Below are 21,135 nucleotides of genomic sequence, written 5' to 3' on the forward strand. Positions count from 1 at the left end.
CACAACAGAACCACTAACCCAGGAACTTATCCTTGCAACAAAGCCCGTTGCCAACTGTGCCCACATATCTATTCAGGGGACACCATCACAGGGCCTAATAACATCAGCCACACTATCAGAGGCTCGTTCACCTGCACATCCACCAATGTGATATATGCCAGCATGTGCCAGCAATGCCCCTCTGCCATTTACATTGGTCAAACTGGACAGTCTCTACGTAAAAGAATAAATGGACACAAATCAGATGTCAAGAATTATAACATTCATAAACCAGTCGGAGAACACTTCAATGTCTCTGGTCACGCAATCACAGACATGAAGGTCGCTATCTTAAAACAAAAAAACTTCAAATCCAGACTCCAGCGAGAAACTGCTGAATTGGAATTCATTTGCAAATTGGATACTATTAATTTAGGCTTAAATAGAGACTGGGAGTGGCTAAGTCATTATGCAAGGTAGCCTATTTCCTCTTGTTTTTTCCTACCTCCCCGTCCCCAGTCGTTCTGGTTAAACTTGGATTTAAACTTGGAGAGTGGACAGTTTGGATGAGCTATTGCCAGCAGGAGAGTGAGTTTGTGTGTCTGTGTGTGTCCCCGGGAAAAAAAAAAAGGGGTGGGGGTGGGGTGGGGGTGAGAGAGCCTGGATTTGTGCTGGACATGGCCCACCTTGATTACCATGCACATTGTAGGGAGAGTGGTCACTTTGGATGAGCTATTACCAGCAGGAGAGTGAGTTTGTGTGTGAATGGGGGTGGGGGGGTGAGAAAACCTGGATTTGTGCTGGAAATGGCCCACCTTGATGATCATGCACATTGTAGGGAGAGTGGTCACTTTGGATGAGCTATTACCAGCAGGATAGTGAGTTTGTGTGTGTGTTTTTTGGAGGGGGGTGAGGGGGTGAGAGAACCTGGATTTGTGCAGGAAATGGCCCACCTTGATTATCACATTGTGTAGAGAGTTGTCACTTTGGATGGGCTATTAGCAGCAGGAGAGTGAGTTTGTGTGGGGGGGGGGTGGAGGGTGAGAAAACCTGGATTTGTGCTGGAAATGGCCCAACTTGATGATCACTTTAGATAAGCTATTACCAGCAGGACAGTGGGGTGGGAGGAGGTATTGTTTTATGATCTCTGTGTGTATATGAAGTCTGCTGCAGTTTCCACGGTATGCATCCGATGAAGTGAGCTGTAGCTCACGAAAGCTCGTGCTCAAATAAATTGGTTAGTCTCTAAGGTGCCACAAGTACTCCTTTTCTTTTTAAAATGAAATGTGACTTATTTGTGAACTGCCTTTTATAAAGGAAACTGATGGGGAAAAATATCTAGGATGCTTTTGGTTTCACAAAGCCAAACTTGCATCCGGATCCCATTTTATTGGACCCCCAAAAAGTTCAGGTGGCTGAGGAAGCCAGTTATTGAAAGCATCTCATGAGGAGAGCAACAAAAATACACCGTCTTCTGTCACAACCTTAAAAAATTGAAGCTACAGACAGATAGTCCCAAAACGATGTTACACGTCTGAGTTAAATCGCTAAAAGCAGGAAATACAGAGATAAATTATTTGCATAATCCTCTTCACTCTGCCCAGTTATTGCAATAAATCTGTGCAAGGTTCTGAATGCCTCTCTAAAGAAGAATGGGAAGACCCTACATTTGGCTAAGGATAAAATGTGGTAATTTTTGCCAATAGACCCACTTTTTACAGTGAAAATAGGAATATTTTGCATCGGGATTATGTGCCAGAGTTTCACCTCATTTGTTGTGCTGTATATTCCCCTACTCTTGGTCCAATCTTTACCTAGCCTATAATCCTTTAGATATGTCAGTGTCTGGAGGGACAGTGGAAATTACTGACATCAGTTTTAGGTGTCAGTAACATCAAATAGATGGCTTGAGGCTAGCAGGCACAGATATTGTTCAGTTATTGAGGGCAACAGAACCCTAGGGTGTGCTCCAAAAAAAAAAAATCCAAAGATTGTATCATGACTCAAGCACAACAAAATTTCAATATGGTCCAAAGAATAGGGCACTAGGCTGGCAGTCAGGGGAGCTGATCCTATTCCTGCTTCTGCCACTGACCTGCTGTGTAACCTTGGACAAGTCACATTCCCCTCTCTGTGCCTATGCTTTCCCTCCCGCCCTGTGTCTGTCTTGGCTAATTAGACTAAGATTGTCAGGGCAGGACTGTGTGTCAATATGGGTATGCCTATGCTGCAGCTGGGAGGTGGTATAATTCCCAGCTCAGGTAGACATATATATGCTTGTTTTGTTCAAGCTAATGGCAGCACGGGCAGCAGCCCATGCCAGCTCTCTGAGTATAGTCCATCCAAGACCCTAGGTTGGTATGTAACCCATGCCTGTTTCGTGTGGCACTCTGTCCCTCTCTAGTGGCACCTAGACCAACTAGAGATTGATGAGCCTGCTACAGCCTTGGCTAAAAGACAAGTATCTTTTGGTTCACATGTTAAGCTCCAAAGGTCCCAGGTTTGAACCTGGCTGATGACAACCAGGGTCTGTCAGCGTGACACGTACACGGACAGCTAGCCTGAGCTGTCACCACAGCCACACTGCTATTTTGAGGGTGCTGGCTAGCATGTGTATGTCTGCCTGAGCTGGGAATTTCACCTCCCAGCTGCAGGGTAGACATATGTGTTTATATAGTGCCCAGCATAATGGGGCCCTGATCTTGGTTGGTGCTTTTTGGTACTGCTTTAAAACAAAAAGTAACCCCACAACAAGCCATCTTTCCCCTTAACCAATCCTGGGGCATGAATGATCCCCTTCATTTTGCCAGCACTGAGAAACTATAACATATGCATGTTAACTGCGCAAGTTACTTTGCTTTACACATTAACTGCATGTTAATGTCTTTTAACGAATAAAAAGACAACCTGCACATTCTGCATCTTCCAGTCAAATTACAGAATCTTAAACTACATTTTGTGTATTTATTCTAGAGTACACAGCACCTGTGATAAACTACAAAAAGACAAATGTGCTCTGTCAGTAAACTTTTACTGTTGTGTTATAATTGGAGTGGGGTGAATAACTGATTTTTTTGGTTCACTGCCAGTTCTGAAAAAAAAATAGGAAAAAAATAATTTTGATCCAAATTGAATACAAACTTGTTCAGAGTTTTTCGTAAAACAAATATTTCGCATTGAACAAACATTTAATTCAACTGGAAATGTTTTGGTTCTCGGCCTTTTTAAAGGGCTAGATTCACAAAACAGCTGGAGGAGGTGTTGGTGCCCCCACTTATAACCTTTAACTTAGTGGGTAAGTCACTCACCTGGGATGTGGCAGACCCAGGTTTGAATTCCTGCTCTGAAACAGGGACTTATCCCAGGGCTCCTCCCATCCCAGGTGAATGCCCTAACCACCAGGCTATAGCACCCTTCTCAGAGTGGCTCAATGTCTTTTCTAGTATTTTATATACAGTGAAACAGCTTCAACATCCCAAATTCAAATCTAGGTCTCCCAAATCCCAGGTGAGGTCCCCAATCACTGAGCTAAAGGTTACAGGTGTTCCTCCTTCTCCACTGTTGCCTAAGTCCCCTTGTGAATCTAGCCCCCAAAATTTTTTGGCAAATTCATGACAAACTCACAAATTGTTTTGGTTTGAACAAAACTGCATATTTGCACTCAGCTGTGTTATAACTTTAAACCTCTGAAAACAGGGTTTAATATTGAAACTATTAATGGGCTTAACGATAGAATCAGTGCTATGAAACTGCTGTTTTGTAAATGATGTGTCACCGTGAATAGCAAATTAACCTTTATTACCTAGCTAGGTGTTCTCTGATATTTGCACTACCAGCAGTTAATTGGCATCTCCCCAGAGGGATGGATTTATTTCAAATAGCAAGCCTGTTCCTGGACAGAAACTAATACAAGGCTGAGGAAACCCAGTTTTCAAGACTTGCACTGGGTTCTGTTCCATGGAAGCTGGATGACCAAAAACAGTTCTAAATGTGCTTACCTCACCATATATAGTAGGTACAGTGATGATTTGGATTTCATCCATAATTTGCTGCTCATATTCCAGGTCAATCACCAAGTTATTTAGCTGTTAAATTTTAACAATCACAGGTATTGTTATTCTGTTTTTTGTTTTGTTTTTTTTTTGGCACTGACAGTACACGTTACATTGTACAGAACATAGAATACATAGTCCCTCATGGTATTCATTTTGTCATTTGTTTTTTTCTTGTAAGAAAATGTCTACGAATGGCCTCTAAGTAGTCTGGGACCATTTACTGTTTTACTGCCAACAAACAAGGGATTCAAAGGAATTAATGTAAGTGTGTGTGGGGGGGGGGAGATTAGTTGGTGGGGTTTTTTTGTTTTTTTTTTTAAATGTCAAAATCAGATTTGTGTTGATATTTTAGATTCCATAGAACCTTTTCAAGCTAGTATGATTTGAAACTGTAGAACACTGATTGTATGTGTCTAGGAGTCAAAAACTAAACCTTCACACTTGAAAGAGAAACCAAAAAAAGTCTGTTTTGAGACAAGATCGGTGAGGTAACATCTTTTATTGGACCAATTTTTGTTGGTGAGAGAGACAAGCTCTTGAGCTTACACAGAGCTCCTCTTTCAGTCTCCTCTTTATTTTTTGAGTCTGGCTATAATGCAATGTTACTTTAAATCTTTAGGTTTTGTTACTTCCATTTACCCCTGCACATATACAATTAAAAAAAAATTCTAAGGCCAAGATTTTCAAAAATGAATGCCTAAAGTTAGGCTTCTAAGCAGGGCTGGTCAAAATATTTTCAATGAACAAATTTCTACCAAAAACAAAAAAGTTTTTCATTTTTATGGAAATTTTTCACACTATTTTTTTCTGTTTTGTTTCAAACTGAAAATTGTCAGATTTTTGGGGGAATCTTCCTACATTTCTCTCCCTTTTTCCCCCCCACTGGGATAGGACTGGGATGCAAAGGCAGAGAAAGTGGAGGGAAACAAAACACAAAAAGAAAAACAAAACAACAAAAATGAATTTGATTCATTCCATCAAAAAATTCAAAATTTGGAAGGAAATGAAAATCTTTGCAAATGTTTCTATTGTAAAAAACAACAATGAAAAATTTTCAACCAGCTCTATTTCTGCATCTATATTTAGGTGCCTAAATAAGTGACCTGATTTTCAAAGTGTTGACCATCAGGCTATTCCTTTGAAGTCAGTGTGACTACTCACATGCTTAAGACTAAGCATGGGTGTAAAATGCATGAGTCAGAGAGACTTTCATTGATTTCAGTGGGCCTTGGATCAGGTCCTGAAGGCTCCTCATTTCAGGAAGTACTATGTACTGAATTAACCCTATGGGATTCAGACACATCTGTTGCTAAAATAGATGGACAGAGCATGAGCTCATCTGGAGGGTGGGGGTGTTTTGTTTTTTAACAAAGCCTGTAATGTAAAGAAGAAATCACTGTCTTTTTGCTCTTCTAGATAAAGGACCTCCTGACCAATAAGGAGAATGCCCAGTACTTTGTAAAACTTCATATAATTGCTGGTCAGCTGAACACCAATAGCTTGAATAAAACAGATACAATTTACACCTTGACTGGAAAGCCAGGGGAGATATTAAAAAGTGATAAGGTAAGAGTGTGTCTAGATTTTGCTATGACAGTAGCACCAGCAGGGGACTTCTTGCTTCTTTTATTTAACAAGGAGAATGGCAGTCCCATTCAATCTGAGATAGCAGAGTGCAGTAAGATTTCTGGCTAGGAAATGCAGTCCTGTACAATGACCAGAGTCCAAACGTTGCAGAGGGCTAGCATGAAATCCTGGCCCCATTGAAGTCAACAGCAATGCTCCCATTGAATCATAGAATCATAGAATATCAGGGTTGGAAGGGACCTCAGGAGGTCATCTAGTCCAACCCCCCCTGCTCAAAGCAGGACCAATCCCCAATTAAATCATCCCAGCCAGGGCTTTGTCAAGCCTGACCTTAAAAATTGACTTTGGCAGAGGCAGAAATTCACTCTTAGAATTCCGGTGTAACTTAATGGGTAACGAAGAAGCTTTTATTTATTAGTAAAAATGTTCTCTAAAATAAAGTCTTTGTAAACACAGAGACATGGCTTGCCCAGACAGCACACTACCCTCCACCACAGTGATAAGCATGATACAAGAATCTCAATCAAATAGTAAGGAAAACAGAGTGGAGACCACTCAGATGGAGATAGAATATTGCAGGCAGAGTCCTGTAGGTCTGTATGGAGGAGAGAAAGCACAGTGGAATTACAGACCCTCTGGTCCACTGAGCCACAATTTGGTCACCCTTTCGAAACACATATTCAAAATAAGTCATCAATATAAATAAAATCAATACGGCAAGAGTATTCTGAAAAAGGTGGGGCAAAGTGCATCCCTGGTGCAACTCCAGTGATGTAAATTCAGAGTTTCATTATGAATAATTTAGCCTCATATTTTCATATGGATGTGTACTACATTTAAAAACTCTTTTTAAGAGCAGGTAGTGTTGTTCATAGCCAAACAAATCTCTCTTGATTTCTTACGCCTGTATGATTGAAATCCAGCTCTCCTTATTTCTTTCAGTAGATCAGTAGCATCTAAGGGTACGTCAGCACTTAAACCGCTATAGCGGCACAGCTGAGCTATAGCGTGTCAGTGTAGACACTACCTACGACAGAAGAGATTCTTTTGTCAGCATAGGTAATTCACTTCCCTGAGGGGTGGTAGCTAGGTCAATGGAAAAATTATTCTGTCAATCTAGCGCTGTTCTACACAGAAACTTTGGTTGTCTTAAATACACTGGTCAGGGGGAAGGGGGGGTTCCAAACCCCTCTCCCCCCCAGCGCGATACAGTTATGCAGATCTAATTTTCTAGTGCAGACCAGGCCTAAGAAAACAGATCTGACTTATTTTTTTTTAAACAAACAGTCATTCCATTTATAACAGGAAAGCGCAAATGCAGTCTGAGGCTTGTGAGGTTTCCTGCAGATTTCAGTACAAAGCACGATCAGCAACATTTTGTTGTTTTAATTATATATAATATAAGGAAATGGTTTATATTCCCTCTGGACTGTTGGAGTTTATCATTTAGCTGCAATCACACTTTAAGTGGTTTCCTGACAGATTTTCATTAGCGTCTGTTATCAGAGCTGTGTTATTGTAAAGTTAAATCCTGCCCCTCACCACTAGGCTAATGCTCTTCACCATCCTTGCTTCTATTCTGAACTTTTCTATCCTGTAACCAAGCAATACAGGCCACATCCAAGGTCCGCTGAAGTCATTGGGATTCTTTCCACTTCCTTTGAGCTTTGAACCAGGCCCTAGCACCTAATAGATTTAAATTTCAGATGATGACCCTGAAAGGTATATGCTGTATGCAATACAGAGTCCCCATAGAAATGCAACGGCTCCAAGACAAAAGGACTCAGCACCTATTCTCTGGCTTGTTTTAGGACGATCAATTAAAAATTAGGATTCAGGGAAGTAAGAAGAAAGGAAAACTCTTACAGGGGGATATAATTGCTTCCAATGGAATTTTGCACATTATTGACAAAGCCATGGACAACGTGGAGCCAACATTTGGGAGCAGTAAAGAGGTGAGGCCTCATACATACAAGTATCAGCAAAATATTACTTTTAAATGAATTTAGTACTCATGAATTTAGTACTCATGAAAGATGCCTGATGGAGAGCAACTGTACAAGTTTCCTCACTCTATCCTGCCAATGTGCCTCAACCCTGACCTGCATGTAGGGTGACCAGGTGTCCAGTTTTCAACCAGAACACCCAGTCGAAAAGGGATCCTGGCAGCTCTGGTCAGCACCGCTGACCAGGCAGTTGACTGTCTGGTTGACGGTGCCACGCAGAGGGGATGGGAGGCTTCCCGGTAGTCTCCGCCCTGCGCTGCTCACAGGAAGCAGCCAGCATGTGCCCCCTCTGGGTTCTACACATGGGGCAGCCAGGGGGCTCTGCATGCTGCCCCCGCCCCAAGCACCACCCCCGCAGCTCCCATTGGCTGGTAACCATGGCCAATGGGAGCTGCGGGGGGCGGCACCTGCGGACAGGGCAGCGCGCAGAGCCACCTCGCCGGGCCTCCATGCAGGAGCCACAGTGGGGACATGCCACTGCTTCCGGGAGCTGCTTAAGGTAAGCGCTGCCCAGAGCCTGCACCCCTGACTCCCTCCCGGGCCCAACTCCCTGCCCTAGCCCCAATCCCCCTCCCACCCTCTGAACTCTTTGATCCCAGCCTGAAGCACCCTTGTGCACCCCAAACCCCACATCCCCAGCCCCACCCCAGATTCTTCACCCCAGCCAGAGCCCTCACACCCCCTCCTGCACCCCAGTCCCCTGAGCCAACCCAGTGAAAATGAGCAAGTGAGTGAGGGTGGGGAAAGCAAGCGACAGAGGGAGGGGGGATGGAGTGAGCAGGGGCAGGGCCTCCGAGGAGCGGTGTGGCAGAGCAAGGGTGTTCGCTTTTGTGTGAGTAGAAAGTTGGCAATCCTACTTGCAGGGGCAGCCTCCAAAGTAACAGGGGGTAATGTAGTTTTCATGCAGTTCAGACATTTACTTCTCTGCTGAGATGATCAATGAAAGGGTCAGTTGTAATGATGGTTTTTGACATGGACACCTGTCCACTGGGAACTGGACTAAAACCATCAACACATATCCCAGAATGGCCATTAGATGGTAGTGACTTTTGGGTAACTCCTGACCTGAGTTAAGTTCAACCAGCAACCAAAATACTGAAGGCCATGATTTTGAAAAATGACCACTAATTTTGGATGTCTCCATTTTTCAGTGCCTAACAACAGATACCTTCTCAAGACACCTGTTCCTGTGTGATCTTGGGCAAGATACTTAATTTCTCTGTACTTCACTACCTTTCTGGGAAACACAGATAATAATCCTTCAATACTACCATCCTTTGTGTGTCCTGTGGATTTGGAATGTAAATTCTTCGGGGTAGGGCCATCTCTTACTATGTGAAAGTACAGTAACTCGTACAATGGGGCTCTGATCTCAGCTGGTGTGTCTGAGTCCTACAGCAATACAAATAATAAATAAAAACAACAAATAAAAACAACAAATACGGCCAGGTCTTTAATGATTGAGACTCATTCAAGAATTCAAGTATTTGTAAACAAGGATTTTGTGAGCATGAAAGTATATTTTACGATTGATAATACATTTAAGATCATGTAATGAATACATTTTAAATGCATTCGTTATTTCATTTCTAATTTAACGATAATGTAACATAAAAATTAAAAATACATTTTTAGGAGACCATAATGACAGTGATGCAAAACAATAGAAGATACAGCCGATTTAGATCCATGTTAGAGGTAAGAATATAGAAGTGGAATTCTATAAAGTTATTTTTGAATACACAACAAAGCTAGTATGTAATTTCCCTTTTTTTTTTTTTTAAATAAAAATAAAACAAAACAGAAAACTATTCTGGGACTGGCCTTGGAGCAGGATGGTGGACCTTACACAATCTTTGTTCCAAACAACAATGCTTTGGATAACATGAAAGATGGAGCACTGGACTACCTGCTTTCTACAGAGGTATAACTCTTCAGATAATGCAGATCAATACAGATTTTTATATCGTAAGTATCTTTTACAGCTTTGGTGCCTTTTTCTGAGGCATCAGAAACAGGATACTGAGTTAGATGGGCCTTGGATCTGATCTAGATGGTAATTTCCATGCTTCTAAGCAGCTTTAAAGTGGAACTTTCACACTAAGGAACAAGAAAACATAACATTTTCAGAAACTAGATTTATCTAATCCTCCTCGTGGTTTTTGCTAATATCTTCATGTTTAGGCAAAAATGTCCTCACCCCCTTAATTCATCTTCTCCCCTTCTACTTGCTCCCAAAGTGAAGGGTGGAAAATTCACTGTCCTACAAGTTCCTGATAGAAAAAGCTAGATCAGCCCATCTCCTTGAAAATGTGGAAATAAAGTACAATCTGCTGAATTCTTCCATCCAAGGGTTGGGATGCAGAGTTTCTGTCCCATACAGAGAAACACACTGGCTACAGCCCCCTGCTCCCGTTCTGATTTCCTGGTAACATGGCTCCATTGAAACCATAGTGACAAGGCTTTCCCTGGGAGATGACCTCAGAGACTCTTTAAAGGGAGTTTTCACAGCACAGAGGTGACACTGAATAGGAGTTAATGCAGCTTCAGGCTTCATTACGTTTTGGATAGATTTACTGCTGCTGGAGCTGGGAGATGATACATGTCCCTCACTAGCACCTCCCCAACCCTTCCAACTTCATCTGTGTGGAAAGGGAAGATCAACACGGGGGTGGAGGGGGAGGATGGTTTCCTCTGCGCACTGATCCTAGGGAACATCTAGCAGGAAATGCACAGCAAAAAAAGGGTCGCTCCCAAAAGGAAATGCAGGTGAATGCACAAGGACACAGACCAGATGAGACAGACTCTAGGACAGACTAGATGCAGTGAGGAGAGCACTGTTTGGATTTCAAGGGAGCATCACTAATAATACAGACATTTTCAAGACTCATGTAAATGATAAAAAATATCTTTATTTTGTCAGTGCTGTATTAAAGCAGATCAGATTTGTGCTGGCTGCACTGGGTTAAAAATGTCCTTTGGTCATTTGTGCAGGGTGCATGGAAACGTCTGGAGCTCGTTCGATACCACATCGTTTCTTATGCTCAGGTTAGTGTAACTGCTTGGCTGTCCTGTCCTGTCCTGTCCTGTCACTGTTCAGGCTATCTCCAGGAAAGCAGCATTCTGGCCATGCAGTGTGATTTCAAACATTCTGCATCGCTGAAAGCAAAAGGTTGCTCTAAACACAGTTTCCATTCAGTGTTATTCAACTGGGTAGCACACGGGGTAAGACTGTCTTCACTGCAAAACAGGCGTGTTTTTTTACATAGAAACACCCCACTTAATGTAAACTCCTAATGGAGACACAGTACTGTAGTTTTTATCTGATATAGCTAGTCAGCAACAACCCAGGATAGGGTGCTTAGCATTGACCTCAACTAGCTACATCAAGGTAAAAACTACTTGTGCCTTGTCTACTCTAGGATTTTAAATCAAGATAGGTATTTTGATGTAAATACACCTTTTTTGCCACTAAGATATAATCCAATGAATGACAGGATCACATCTTGCAACTGGAACTTGCGAAACTACTAATATGTGAGATGGTACATAATTTGGCTGTGTTGGCTCTGCAGTGCTAACAAGAATAAAAAGAAGGGCAAACGTATCTTTGTCACTAAAATAAGCACATATGACTCTGAACCGATGCTATTAAGATTGACACCTGCCTGGTTTAAACTGAGAAGGCGTGGGTTTGTCAATATCTAAACAAGTTCCCCGGTTCTTCCCTTTTTCCACCAGAGTCAAAACAGAAGACCATAGAGTCCCATGACATCACACATGTTTGAGGGTGCCTCATCCCCTGTCTTGCTGGTGCCCCTGCTTCCTCTGCACCAGGCTGGGGAGAGGAGTCTTAATAAGCTCGGTACAGGCCACGCATATAGTGTCCCAGATGGGGGTCCCCCTGTACTGGTCTGCATCAGGGCAGCCCCCAGCTGGATTTCACCCCCCTTTCTTCATGATACACTTTCATCATTTTTTCAACAATCTGTTTCTGAGAAGAGCAGATGACAGTCAGCTTAAAACCCCCACCACACATTCCTTTGTTTATTTTAAATCGCTTTTACTCATTGCAGTTGGAGGTTGCCAGTCTCATCTCCATAGATCACGTCAAGACCATGGCTAGACAGTTCATCTATTTTAACACAACCAGAAATGTAAGTCAAGGAGAAGTCAACTTTTTACTGGTGAACTTTTCTCTCTGATCCACTCATCCAGTTACTTTAGGTGCAAGTGAAAACCTGTTGAGCCTCAGGCTCATCTACACTAGAAAGGCTTTGCCAGTGCAGCTATACCGGTATAGCTATACCAGCAGAGCCTCCTAGTGAAGACAGCTTACACCAGCAAAAGGAGTTCTTTTCATGGTATAGTTAAACCACCTTCCAGAAGGACAAACTATACTGGCAAATGGGCTCTTTTCCCTTTATAGCTGAGTCTATGTGGGGGATTTTGCTGCCATAGCTATGTCAATCAGAAGTGTGGATTTTTTCCACAACCTAGATATGGCAACAAAACTTTGTAGTGTTGAACTGGGAAGGGATCAAAGGAATTTCCCATCTAAGTGAGTGGAAAATTCACAGCATTCCACTCCCAGAGCCTTTCAGGGCTCAGCACTAAGAAAGACACTTAAAAAATACAAATTATTGTTCAGATGGGTTTGTCAGGAAGCTCTACACATTTTTTTAGTATTTTTTTTAAGACTGGGCCAAATCCTGAGCTCCTCCTTCAGCCCTGTCCAGTCGAGGAAAGTAAGGGTGTTTTTAAAATGTGTCCACTAACATATTTTAATTTAACATTTTTAAATATCTCGCAGCACCAAGTGTAGACTGGGTTTAACACTTTTTTAAAAATGTTTTAGCTGGTCATGATGAACCCAGTCAACACGGTTTTGAAGGTACTAAACCCTGGCTACACTAGGCGCCACATTTTGTTTAATAATATGTTAGCTAACATGTTTAAAAACATACCTCTCCCCTAGCCTAGATCTACCGTTAGTTTTCACTCTCAATATTTCATCAGGCAGATTCCCATCAATTTCAACTGGAGTTTACATGAGTAAAGACTGAGTGAAAACTTAGGCCAAATCCTGAGATTTTTGCTAATTAAATAAGTGGAAACAAAATTAAAAAGTCCAGCTTATGTAAACTTCTAATCGCTAACCTACTTTAAAAAAAATATAGTGACGGCTCATACTCTTAGTTCAAGATGCAGCCTTTTAATCAGGGAGCCATAAATTAGTCTCTTGAAAATGCTTTTGGTGTGCAGTACATTTAAAAGAAAAAATACTGTAGATACTTTTAGTAAGTCAAGCTAATTGATATATGAAACTTCCTTGTGTTGTTCACATGCATTAACCAAAATTGTGTTATGGATGAAAATTAGATCTGTATAAATAATTTACCAAAGCAGACTAGCAAAGAGGGCTGTTCAAAGGTCAAGGAGCATGGATGGAATTCCTGAATTCTAATCCTGGTTCTTCCACTGCTTCACTATGACCATGGACGGATCACAAATAGGGCTGTCAAGCGATTAAAAACATTAATCGTGATTAATCGCACCATTAAACAACAACAGAATGCTATTTATATAAATATTTTTGGATGTTTTCCACATTTTCAAATATGTTGATTTCAATTACAACACAAAATACAAAGTGTTCAGTGCTCACTTTATATTTCTTTTTATTATAAATATTTACACTGTAAAAATAAAATAGTATTTTTCAATTCACTTAATACAAGTACTGTAGTGCAATCTCTTTATCATGAAAGCTGAACTTACAGATGTAGAACTATGTACAAAAAACAACTGCATTAAAAAATAAAGCAATGTAAAACTTTAGAGCCTACAAGTCCACTCAGTCCTACTTCTTGTTCAGCCAATAGCCTAAAAATAATGAAATTAGAACATTATGAGGTAGTGGTGTGGTAGTTTTCAAAGATAATTTCAGATTCTTTTATTTTGCAGGGACAAATCTTGGTGAATGGTGAAGAAACAGAAGAAACAGATATCGTTGCCAAAAATGGTCGAATATATACTCTTGCAGGTGTTCTTATTCCTCCCTCAATTGTTCCTGTTCTACCACACAGATGTGATGGGGGAAGGAGTGAAATTAAAATGGTAAGGAAAGCCCGTACAACAAGGTTTAAGACTGTAGCCACTAAGTACTCCATGCATGGTACTTTAATCTCCTCTTTATTGCAACATCAGAGAAATGAGCAATAAAGTATGGTAACATTTTGGATACAATACACAGCCCTGCCAACAATACAGTATGTAAACAGGTCAATTGCCAGCTAGAACCTCAGGTGAGCACATCCCGTCCCATCTCAAGTTCTCATCCAGTTTCTATAGCGACCCTTTAAAATTAGTTATCTTCCCAGTCAAACAATCTGCATCCCAGAGTTCCACTTGTGCTTATACCAGTATGTAGCCACTTCTAGTTCCCATGGTCACTATTTAAGATCAATCATTTTCTTTTTATGACACATGAAGAAAATACAGTTAAATAAATACAACATATGGACTTGTCTGTGCTCCATTTTGCACCTTATTTCTTCAGATTAGGAAACAAAAACTATTGCATATTTCAAATAATTGAGTTCCCCACAGCATACTCAGTTTGAATAGCACATTATAGGGCTTGTACACTTGGCAGCAGTGATAATCTGGTAAGGAGAAGAATAACTGTCAGACAAAGCTTTTTGTCTGCTATAGGTGTTGCTCTGATCATCTATTCTTGGATCACACTCAAGTACATATCTGGGCCAAAGACATTTCTGACACAGTGATACAATATGGCAAAACAATTACAGTCTTCACTTACAACCATCCAAAAACACAACTCTGAAGCAAAACCTCAGCTGTACTGGACAGCATCCATTTATAATGAAATGAAATGAAAGAGGTGATGATAAAAAGCCATTAACCATGGTAATAACAACTAAGTGCCATGTGTGCAGTATAATCATAAACCAGGCACAATGTCACACAACAGTTCCTGGCATGGAAATTGAGAAACACCTAAAATACATTAGTATTTCAAATTCCTTAAACAAAACCTTTTCACCTGAGTAGGATTCATTTCCCGCATTGATTAACACACATTGCAACAACGATAAGTAATATAAAGGTGGGGATCTATGTGACTAAGTTTTCTGGCTTTAAAACAAAAGTAACCAAAAATAAAGCTTCCGACCTTTTGTTACATCTGATATTTGCGTTCTGGACTGGGTATCAGAATATCTGTTTTCTGTATTTGGGTCTACCATGGACTTCTCTAACTTCAAAACGGTTAATTTAAAAAATGTCTACATGAAATGTTTACACCTTTTCAGAATTTCTGTTTGTTTCGCTGCCTGAAACAATTTGCCAAATTTGACGTGAATTCCTGAAATGCTTGGGTCAACCCAAATCTGCATTTTCAAAAAAATAATTTTTGTCCAGCTCTAGAACCACATCAGAATTCACACTTGGTTATCTGAATATTTTAAAGCCTGGAATACATACCCACGGTGACATTCCAGTGCTATTCCAGTCACTAACTGGCATACTTTAATATCATGAGAGCCAAAATGAATCATGGAACTGTTCTTTCATGAATTTCAGGAAGCATGAAGGTTGTGCAAATTAACAGCACTGTCAGCATCAAGGGAGGCCATGTTAGCCAAGTCTGGACTTGTAACAAAGACAAAGCCCTATCTGAGAAATGAGCAAATAGGTGAATTGTATGACATTGAATAGTTGAAATATTGGTATCATTAGAAAGAATTGTGTTCTAAATAACTATGGGCCAGATTTACAAAGGCAAAGGGTTAGTGGGATTTACAAAAGTTCCTAAGCAGATAAGGTGCCTAACTCCCACTGATTTTCAATGTGAATTGGGTATCTAAATCACTTAGGAGCTTTTAAAAAAAAAAGATTACACTAGACACTTATCTGCATCCTAAATATCTTTGTAAATCTGGTCCTGTGTTCCTATGTGCATTGTATAACATTGGAGATGTGGAAATCCAAAACATGGAACATTTTAAGGCTTGATTCTCAGTTCTTTCACAAATAAAATTCCCACTGTCTCCAATGGGAAGTCTGTGGACATAATTACTTTAGATCAAGCTCTTAAACATTATGGAAAACATGAAACATCTTGGACCATCATTCAGAGATTATTCTAATTTCTTTCCGAGACTAGGGGTAACATCATCAGTCATGAATAGTCTAATGCAAGTGGGAACCAGGGAACCCTTTTCAAGCCTTGACAAACTCTATATCCTCACTATAGTGAGGATGACGGTACTTACTTATACTTACTAAAGCTGGGAGAAAATTTTCAGAAAAAACTTTTTCAACAAAAAATGCAGATTCAGTGTCAACTGAAACATCTGGTTATCCAAGTTATTTTGGTTTAAAAAATAATAATTCTGAAAAGATAGAAACATTTCTACATTTTCCAAAAAAGTTTCCGTTTTTCAATTTGAAATGACCTTTTGTTTTGAATTTTACTTAATTTTAATTTTAAAAAGGTAAGAAACCCTCGAAAACAAAATATTTTGTTCAACCCAAAACAAAATTTTTTAGACTTTTCTAATCCAACAAAAAAAAATCAAACAATTTTTTAGATCAACCCAAAATGTTTTTATTATTAATTATAATTATTATTTTGGGTTCAGTCAGCAAACCAAAAACTCAGTTATTCACACAGCTACCGTCATTAGTAGATGCTGAGTTTTTATGACTCCTCATCTTGAAACCTGCCAGTTGATTCTAAATCATCTCACTACTGTAGCTGTTAGTCTCTGTCATTGCCAGGCAATGCTAAACTAACCATTTGTGACAATGAGCTAAAACGTGATAAGAAAAGAGTGATGATCATTGCTGGATTATGGCTCAATGTAAGATTTATTATATGGATACAGAGAAAATATTTTTTCTCTTCACACTGGATATGCATGAAATAGATCTCAAGTTAGTTTGCTAAGGTTGTCTTCCTATGAGTTACATAAAACAACTCATAAATATTGAAATATGCAAATTAGGCCAGATCCTCAGTTGGATTAAGTCGGCGTTGGCTTCAATGAGTTATGCAGATCAACACCGGTTGAGAATCTGCCCCATTGTGTGTGTGTGTGTGAGAATTTGCTGAAACAGTCGCTCACCGCTCCAGTTTAGGGAGATGCCAGTTCTCCAAGAGAAAGTGGTCAGGAAAGAAAGGAATGGGGAAAGGGCAAGATGACGGGGAAAGGAGGCAGGGGGAAGGTTGAAAAGATAAAAATTAATGTTCATTAGAGATTTGATGAGGGAGGATTCGCAGTTCAGGTGCTGTTACTGTGTTCTGTAAATCATGACATAATTGAATAAAGTTTATCAGACATCACTATAGCCTTCCTAAAATGTGACTACTGTCCTGTCTCCATTCAGGGTACCTGTGTAAAATGTTCAGTATTCTACAGGAGCACTTGTCCAGGGGACTCGAAGCCCATTGTAAGTGACCTTCCTATACAAATACTGCCAAACAGGCTATAGTATTGTTTAAACTTAAATTCAATGTTCTGTATTGATTTTCCCCAGTACAAACAATAACTGAGTTCTTCTACTCAGCATTTTGGGAAATCAGTAATATTCAGCTTACTAGGGCTTTATGGGAGTCAGCTGTCTCAGAGTTCTGTACTAATACTTGTCACAGCAGTACTTGGGCAACTCCCAGGTTAATTAAATTGGTATAGCAAAGGCCCTAGGAGATTTCATGGAGTCTCCCACTCTTCTATCTTGGGTATCGGAAGCTATGCTTGGGGTAGCATTCCATGTAGGAGGGGGGTGTTTTTATTTTGTCTTTTAGAGGAGGGAAGGAGTAAGGGAGGACAGTTGCTGTAGACTCTGCTTTGAGATTTTGTATGTGAAAAATAAAGGAGGGTTAAGACTACACTATATCCAGACCTGTTAAAACTTTCTTCTCAGTCACAAAAACAATGCTTTGCTTCTCTCCAAAGAATTAATGCCATGTGCAATACATGCAGTCAAACACTGTCCTAGCCTGTGCTGTTTCCTACCCTTCACTTGTTCATGTCACAACATGACCTGAGAGGTTGGGGGTTGGGTGGGAAGGATGTACCAAGGAACTGAGACTCCAGCCAGTAGTAGGAGCAGAAGGACCCAAAGCAGGAATTACAGCCGGAGGGGGAAGGGGGTAAAATGAGGCCCAGCAATCTCCTGGACCCAGAACTGTACAGAGGAAACCCACACACACACTGTGGGGGCACTAGGACCAATGTGGTACCTCCCTTCTTATCAGAGACTCCAGCTAGTAGGGGCAGAAGGCACCAAAGCAGGGACCTCTGGACACGCAGAGAACTTTCTAGTTTTGACTGGATGTTCTCTGCCCCATGATGACTGGCTGTTGGAACCAATCCTCTTCCTTCATCAGTCTCTCCACCTCAGCTTCAGTCCACACCTGCCTCTCTTGGACTCTTCTCCCCAGCCCTGTCCCTCTCACACCTCTTCCCTTCCCATTTAGCTGATCCCCTCCAAAGTAAACCCATCCCCGCCCCCGCCAAAAATAAATCAGGGAACTAACATGACATTTTCTGTCATTATATTGTTCACCCTGTGCTCTACCCCTTCCCCCACTTTATGTCTGTCTTGTCAAATTAAACTGAAAACTCTTTGGGGCAGGGATCTTCTATTATTGTGTGTTTGTACGGTGCCTAGCACGAGATCCCTCTCTTGGTTGGCCCTTAGACACTGCCATAATAAACATGATTATTACGATTATCAATAATAAATAATAATAATAATAATGCATGTACACATGCTTTGGAACCAGTAGAAAGCCTTCATCTGTTTTGTCTTTAAAAGCACTAATCTTCATTTCTGGTGGTGTATTTTTCCATATACAAAACTCACATGTTGCTGTCAAGAGATTTTGTTGTCCATAGATCAGAATTCACTTGTATTTAACACTCTATCCCATGTACAATATAGTAAAGATCCAACCACAGATTAAAAACTCAGGAAGATACACATTATAGTAAAACTCAAAATATCCTTTTAAGTATCAATAGAAAAAAATAAAATAAACAATGTGATGATATTTCCTGTTCTTCAATTAAATTGTTCCCTAACATTTTGATTGTAGTGCAGTATTGAATGTCTACCTGGAAATATGTTTATGTTTTATTTATGTTCTAGGCTTTTTCAAGACATAGATGTATTTATGAAGCCCTGTCCTATCCAACAACCGGCTGTGCTAGGTACTGCAATGTAACAATAAAGGTAAGAAACTGTACAAGGCTTATATAGAAATCAGCCCAAATGTTGCTGTTGGTTTTTGCTAATTTTACTTTTGGATGTGTGCAGCATCTAAAGGTCCTCTTAACTTAGTTCTTTGAGCAAGAGTACCAACCAGAGACACTTAGCTTCTCTGATATACTACCCTTTGTACTACCTGAAATAGCTCTTCTTCATTCTTCGTGTTTACCTCAGCTCTCCTGGTGAGGCTTTGTAGCTGCCACACATTTCTGTTTAGAACTTTCTTATATTATATAACTCAGGTTCTCTCTCTTTTTAATCTCAACACCTCCCAAACACTTTTCACTGATTCTTATGGCTGTCTCTATGAAGGACTGCACAGTTTGACAATTAGCAACACTAGTAGGATACATTATTCTTCCAAGACTTCATGTGCTGCTCAGTGGCAATGAACAGCCAAATGCTTGCAAAGATTTTACTACATTTTGCCTCCTGTGGTATGTCTAATCCTTACAAAAATTGTCAGTCACAACTCATTACCATTAATTTTCCACATTCCTTTTTCCTGGCCTTCTAATTAGGTTTCTGGGTTTCATAACACATATTAGGTGCAAAAGGTCTGCAAATCTCTAAGACAAGAGAGGCCTTTGGACCCATGCTTCCCTGTGAGTTAGCCAGTTTCCATGCTTTTATATTCATGAATCTGCATAGCAGCCCAATTCCTGAATAAAAATTTTGATACAGGAAATAATTATTTAGGGCTAGGTTGTAGCTAGACCAAATCTGGGTGCAGGTCTGTGGGTGAAGCAGGTGAAGAGGAAGTAAGGCGACTACCCCTGTGTATGGCCCACCTGTAGGCTGGGCAGAATTGCAGTCCCTGATCTCAGGAGTGCAGGCACTGCCCTTTTGAGTGCACAGCACCCCAGAGCCTCAGACAGTTGTCTGTGTCAGAGCTCCTTCTCCACATGGCCATAAAGCTTAGAGGAGTATAGCAGTTTGTGCAGTCCATCACACACCAAGAAGCTTTGGGAGACAGGTTGCAGCTGACGCTGGGACAGTGTCACTCCAGGTCAACCGCAGTGCAGAGCTGCACCGTCTAGCCCTGAATGATTGGTCTGTCCCTCAGGTCTTCAGATGGAGGAATAAAGTGTTACGTTACATGCCATGCAGCAGTATGTGCTTTTCTTCACAGGAACCTAAGTGTTGCAAAGGCTTCTATGGGCCAGACTGCAATCAGTGTCCAGGCGGATTTGCCAAACCCTGCTCAGGAAATGGACAGGTAAATGGAGCAACCAGCAGCATCTTGCACTTTTATGTGGGGGTAGAGACAGGCTGGGCTTGGTAGCATCCAGACTCCCTTGATCCTTTAGCACACAACAGATGTGGAAAATATTGCAGGAGGTTCACACTCTGCTAATCTATGTTGGCAATATGGGAGTCGTGCACTGATATAAGAGGGGAAAGATGGTGGAACCCTCCAGTTGTCTAAAATATCCAATTCTGTGGTTTTAATACACTGTATTGGGCATGGTTGGGATTTTAAGTGACCCACTCTGGTGCCCAGGATTGTCTGGGGAAAAAACAACAACAAAATAATAATTTTAAAGTTACAATTGAGAAGGAGAATGGAATTATGGGCATATGGGAGCAGAGAAGAAACACAAGCTGGAGGAAAGTTTCCACTGGAAAAAATATTTATCATTAGGTTGAGATTCTTCTTACATCTAAAGAGGGCGCTGCTACAATCATGGTATAGACAGGCCCAGGTTAGTTATACAACTTTTCCTGCAGGGAGTAACAAAAAAGGATTATTTTAACATTCCTATATAAATCCTATATCTTCTTTGTTGCAGTGTGTGGAGGGAATGAAAGGAAATGGAACTTGTATTTGTACTGATGGATTTCAAGGATCCCACTGTCAGTTCTGTTCAGACCCTGATAAATATGGCCCTCAGTGTGACAAAAGTAAGCATAGCTGCACCCTCCTCCCCTGTGTATAACCTGTTGTCTTCTAAAACGTTATTTGTATTACAATCAGAGCTAACTGATAGTGGTATACTCTCTGTAAAAGGCCTTTGGGGTGGGTTAATTTCATATGGTTTCCAACAAGGCCTAATCCATAGCCCGTTGAAGTCAATGGAAAGGCTTCCATTGACTTCACTGGGCTTTGAATCAGACTTAGATTGCCTTATGTTAATTGCTTTTTCATGACTGCCTTCCTTGCATAATTATCTAAACAGACAAAATCCTCCTCCTCAACATGT

At 40.7% G+C, this 21,135-nt stretch overlaps 1 protein-coding gene across 2 annotated transcripts in view; it reads left to right on the forward strand.

Annotated features, from left to right (window-relative positions):
- The window catches only part of STAB2 (stabilin 2), a 135,214-nt gene that overhangs the window by 31,318 nt on the left and 82,761 nt on the right, over positions 1–21,135 (forward strand). For both annotated transcript variants that reach the window (XM_075123184.1, XM_075123185.1), the window contains exons 11-22: positions 4,213–4,295; positions 5,451–5,600; positions 7,433–7,576; positions 9,263–9,325; positions 9,432–9,551; positions 10,622–10,675; positions 11,704–11,784; positions 13,595–13,747; positions 17,045–17,107; positions 18,812–18,895; positions 20,064–20,150; positions 20,725–20,836. In XM_075123184.1, the coding sequence (XP_074979285.1) occupies positions 4,213–4,295; positions 5,451–5,600; positions 7,433–7,576; positions 9,263–9,325; positions 9,432–9,551; positions 10,622–10,675; positions 11,704–11,784; positions 13,595–13,747; positions 17,045–17,107; positions 18,812–18,895; positions 20,064–20,150; positions 20,725–20,836 (1,194 nt within the window). The remainder of the gene's footprint in view (positions 1–4,212; positions 4,296–5,450; positions 5,601–7,432; positions 7,577–9,262; positions 9,326–9,431; positions 9,552–10,621; positions 10,676–11,703; positions 11,785–13,594; positions 13,748–17,044; positions 17,108–18,811; positions 18,896–20,063; positions 20,151–20,724; positions 20,837–21,135) is intronic.

Source organism: Caretta caretta, chromosome 1, assembly GCF_965140235.1.
Source record: "Caretta caretta isolate rCarCar2 chromosome 1, rCarCar1.hap1, whole genome shotgun sequence".
Taxonomy (NCBI): domain Eukaryota; kingdom Metazoa; phylum Chordata; order Testudines; family Cheloniidae; genus Caretta; species Caretta caretta.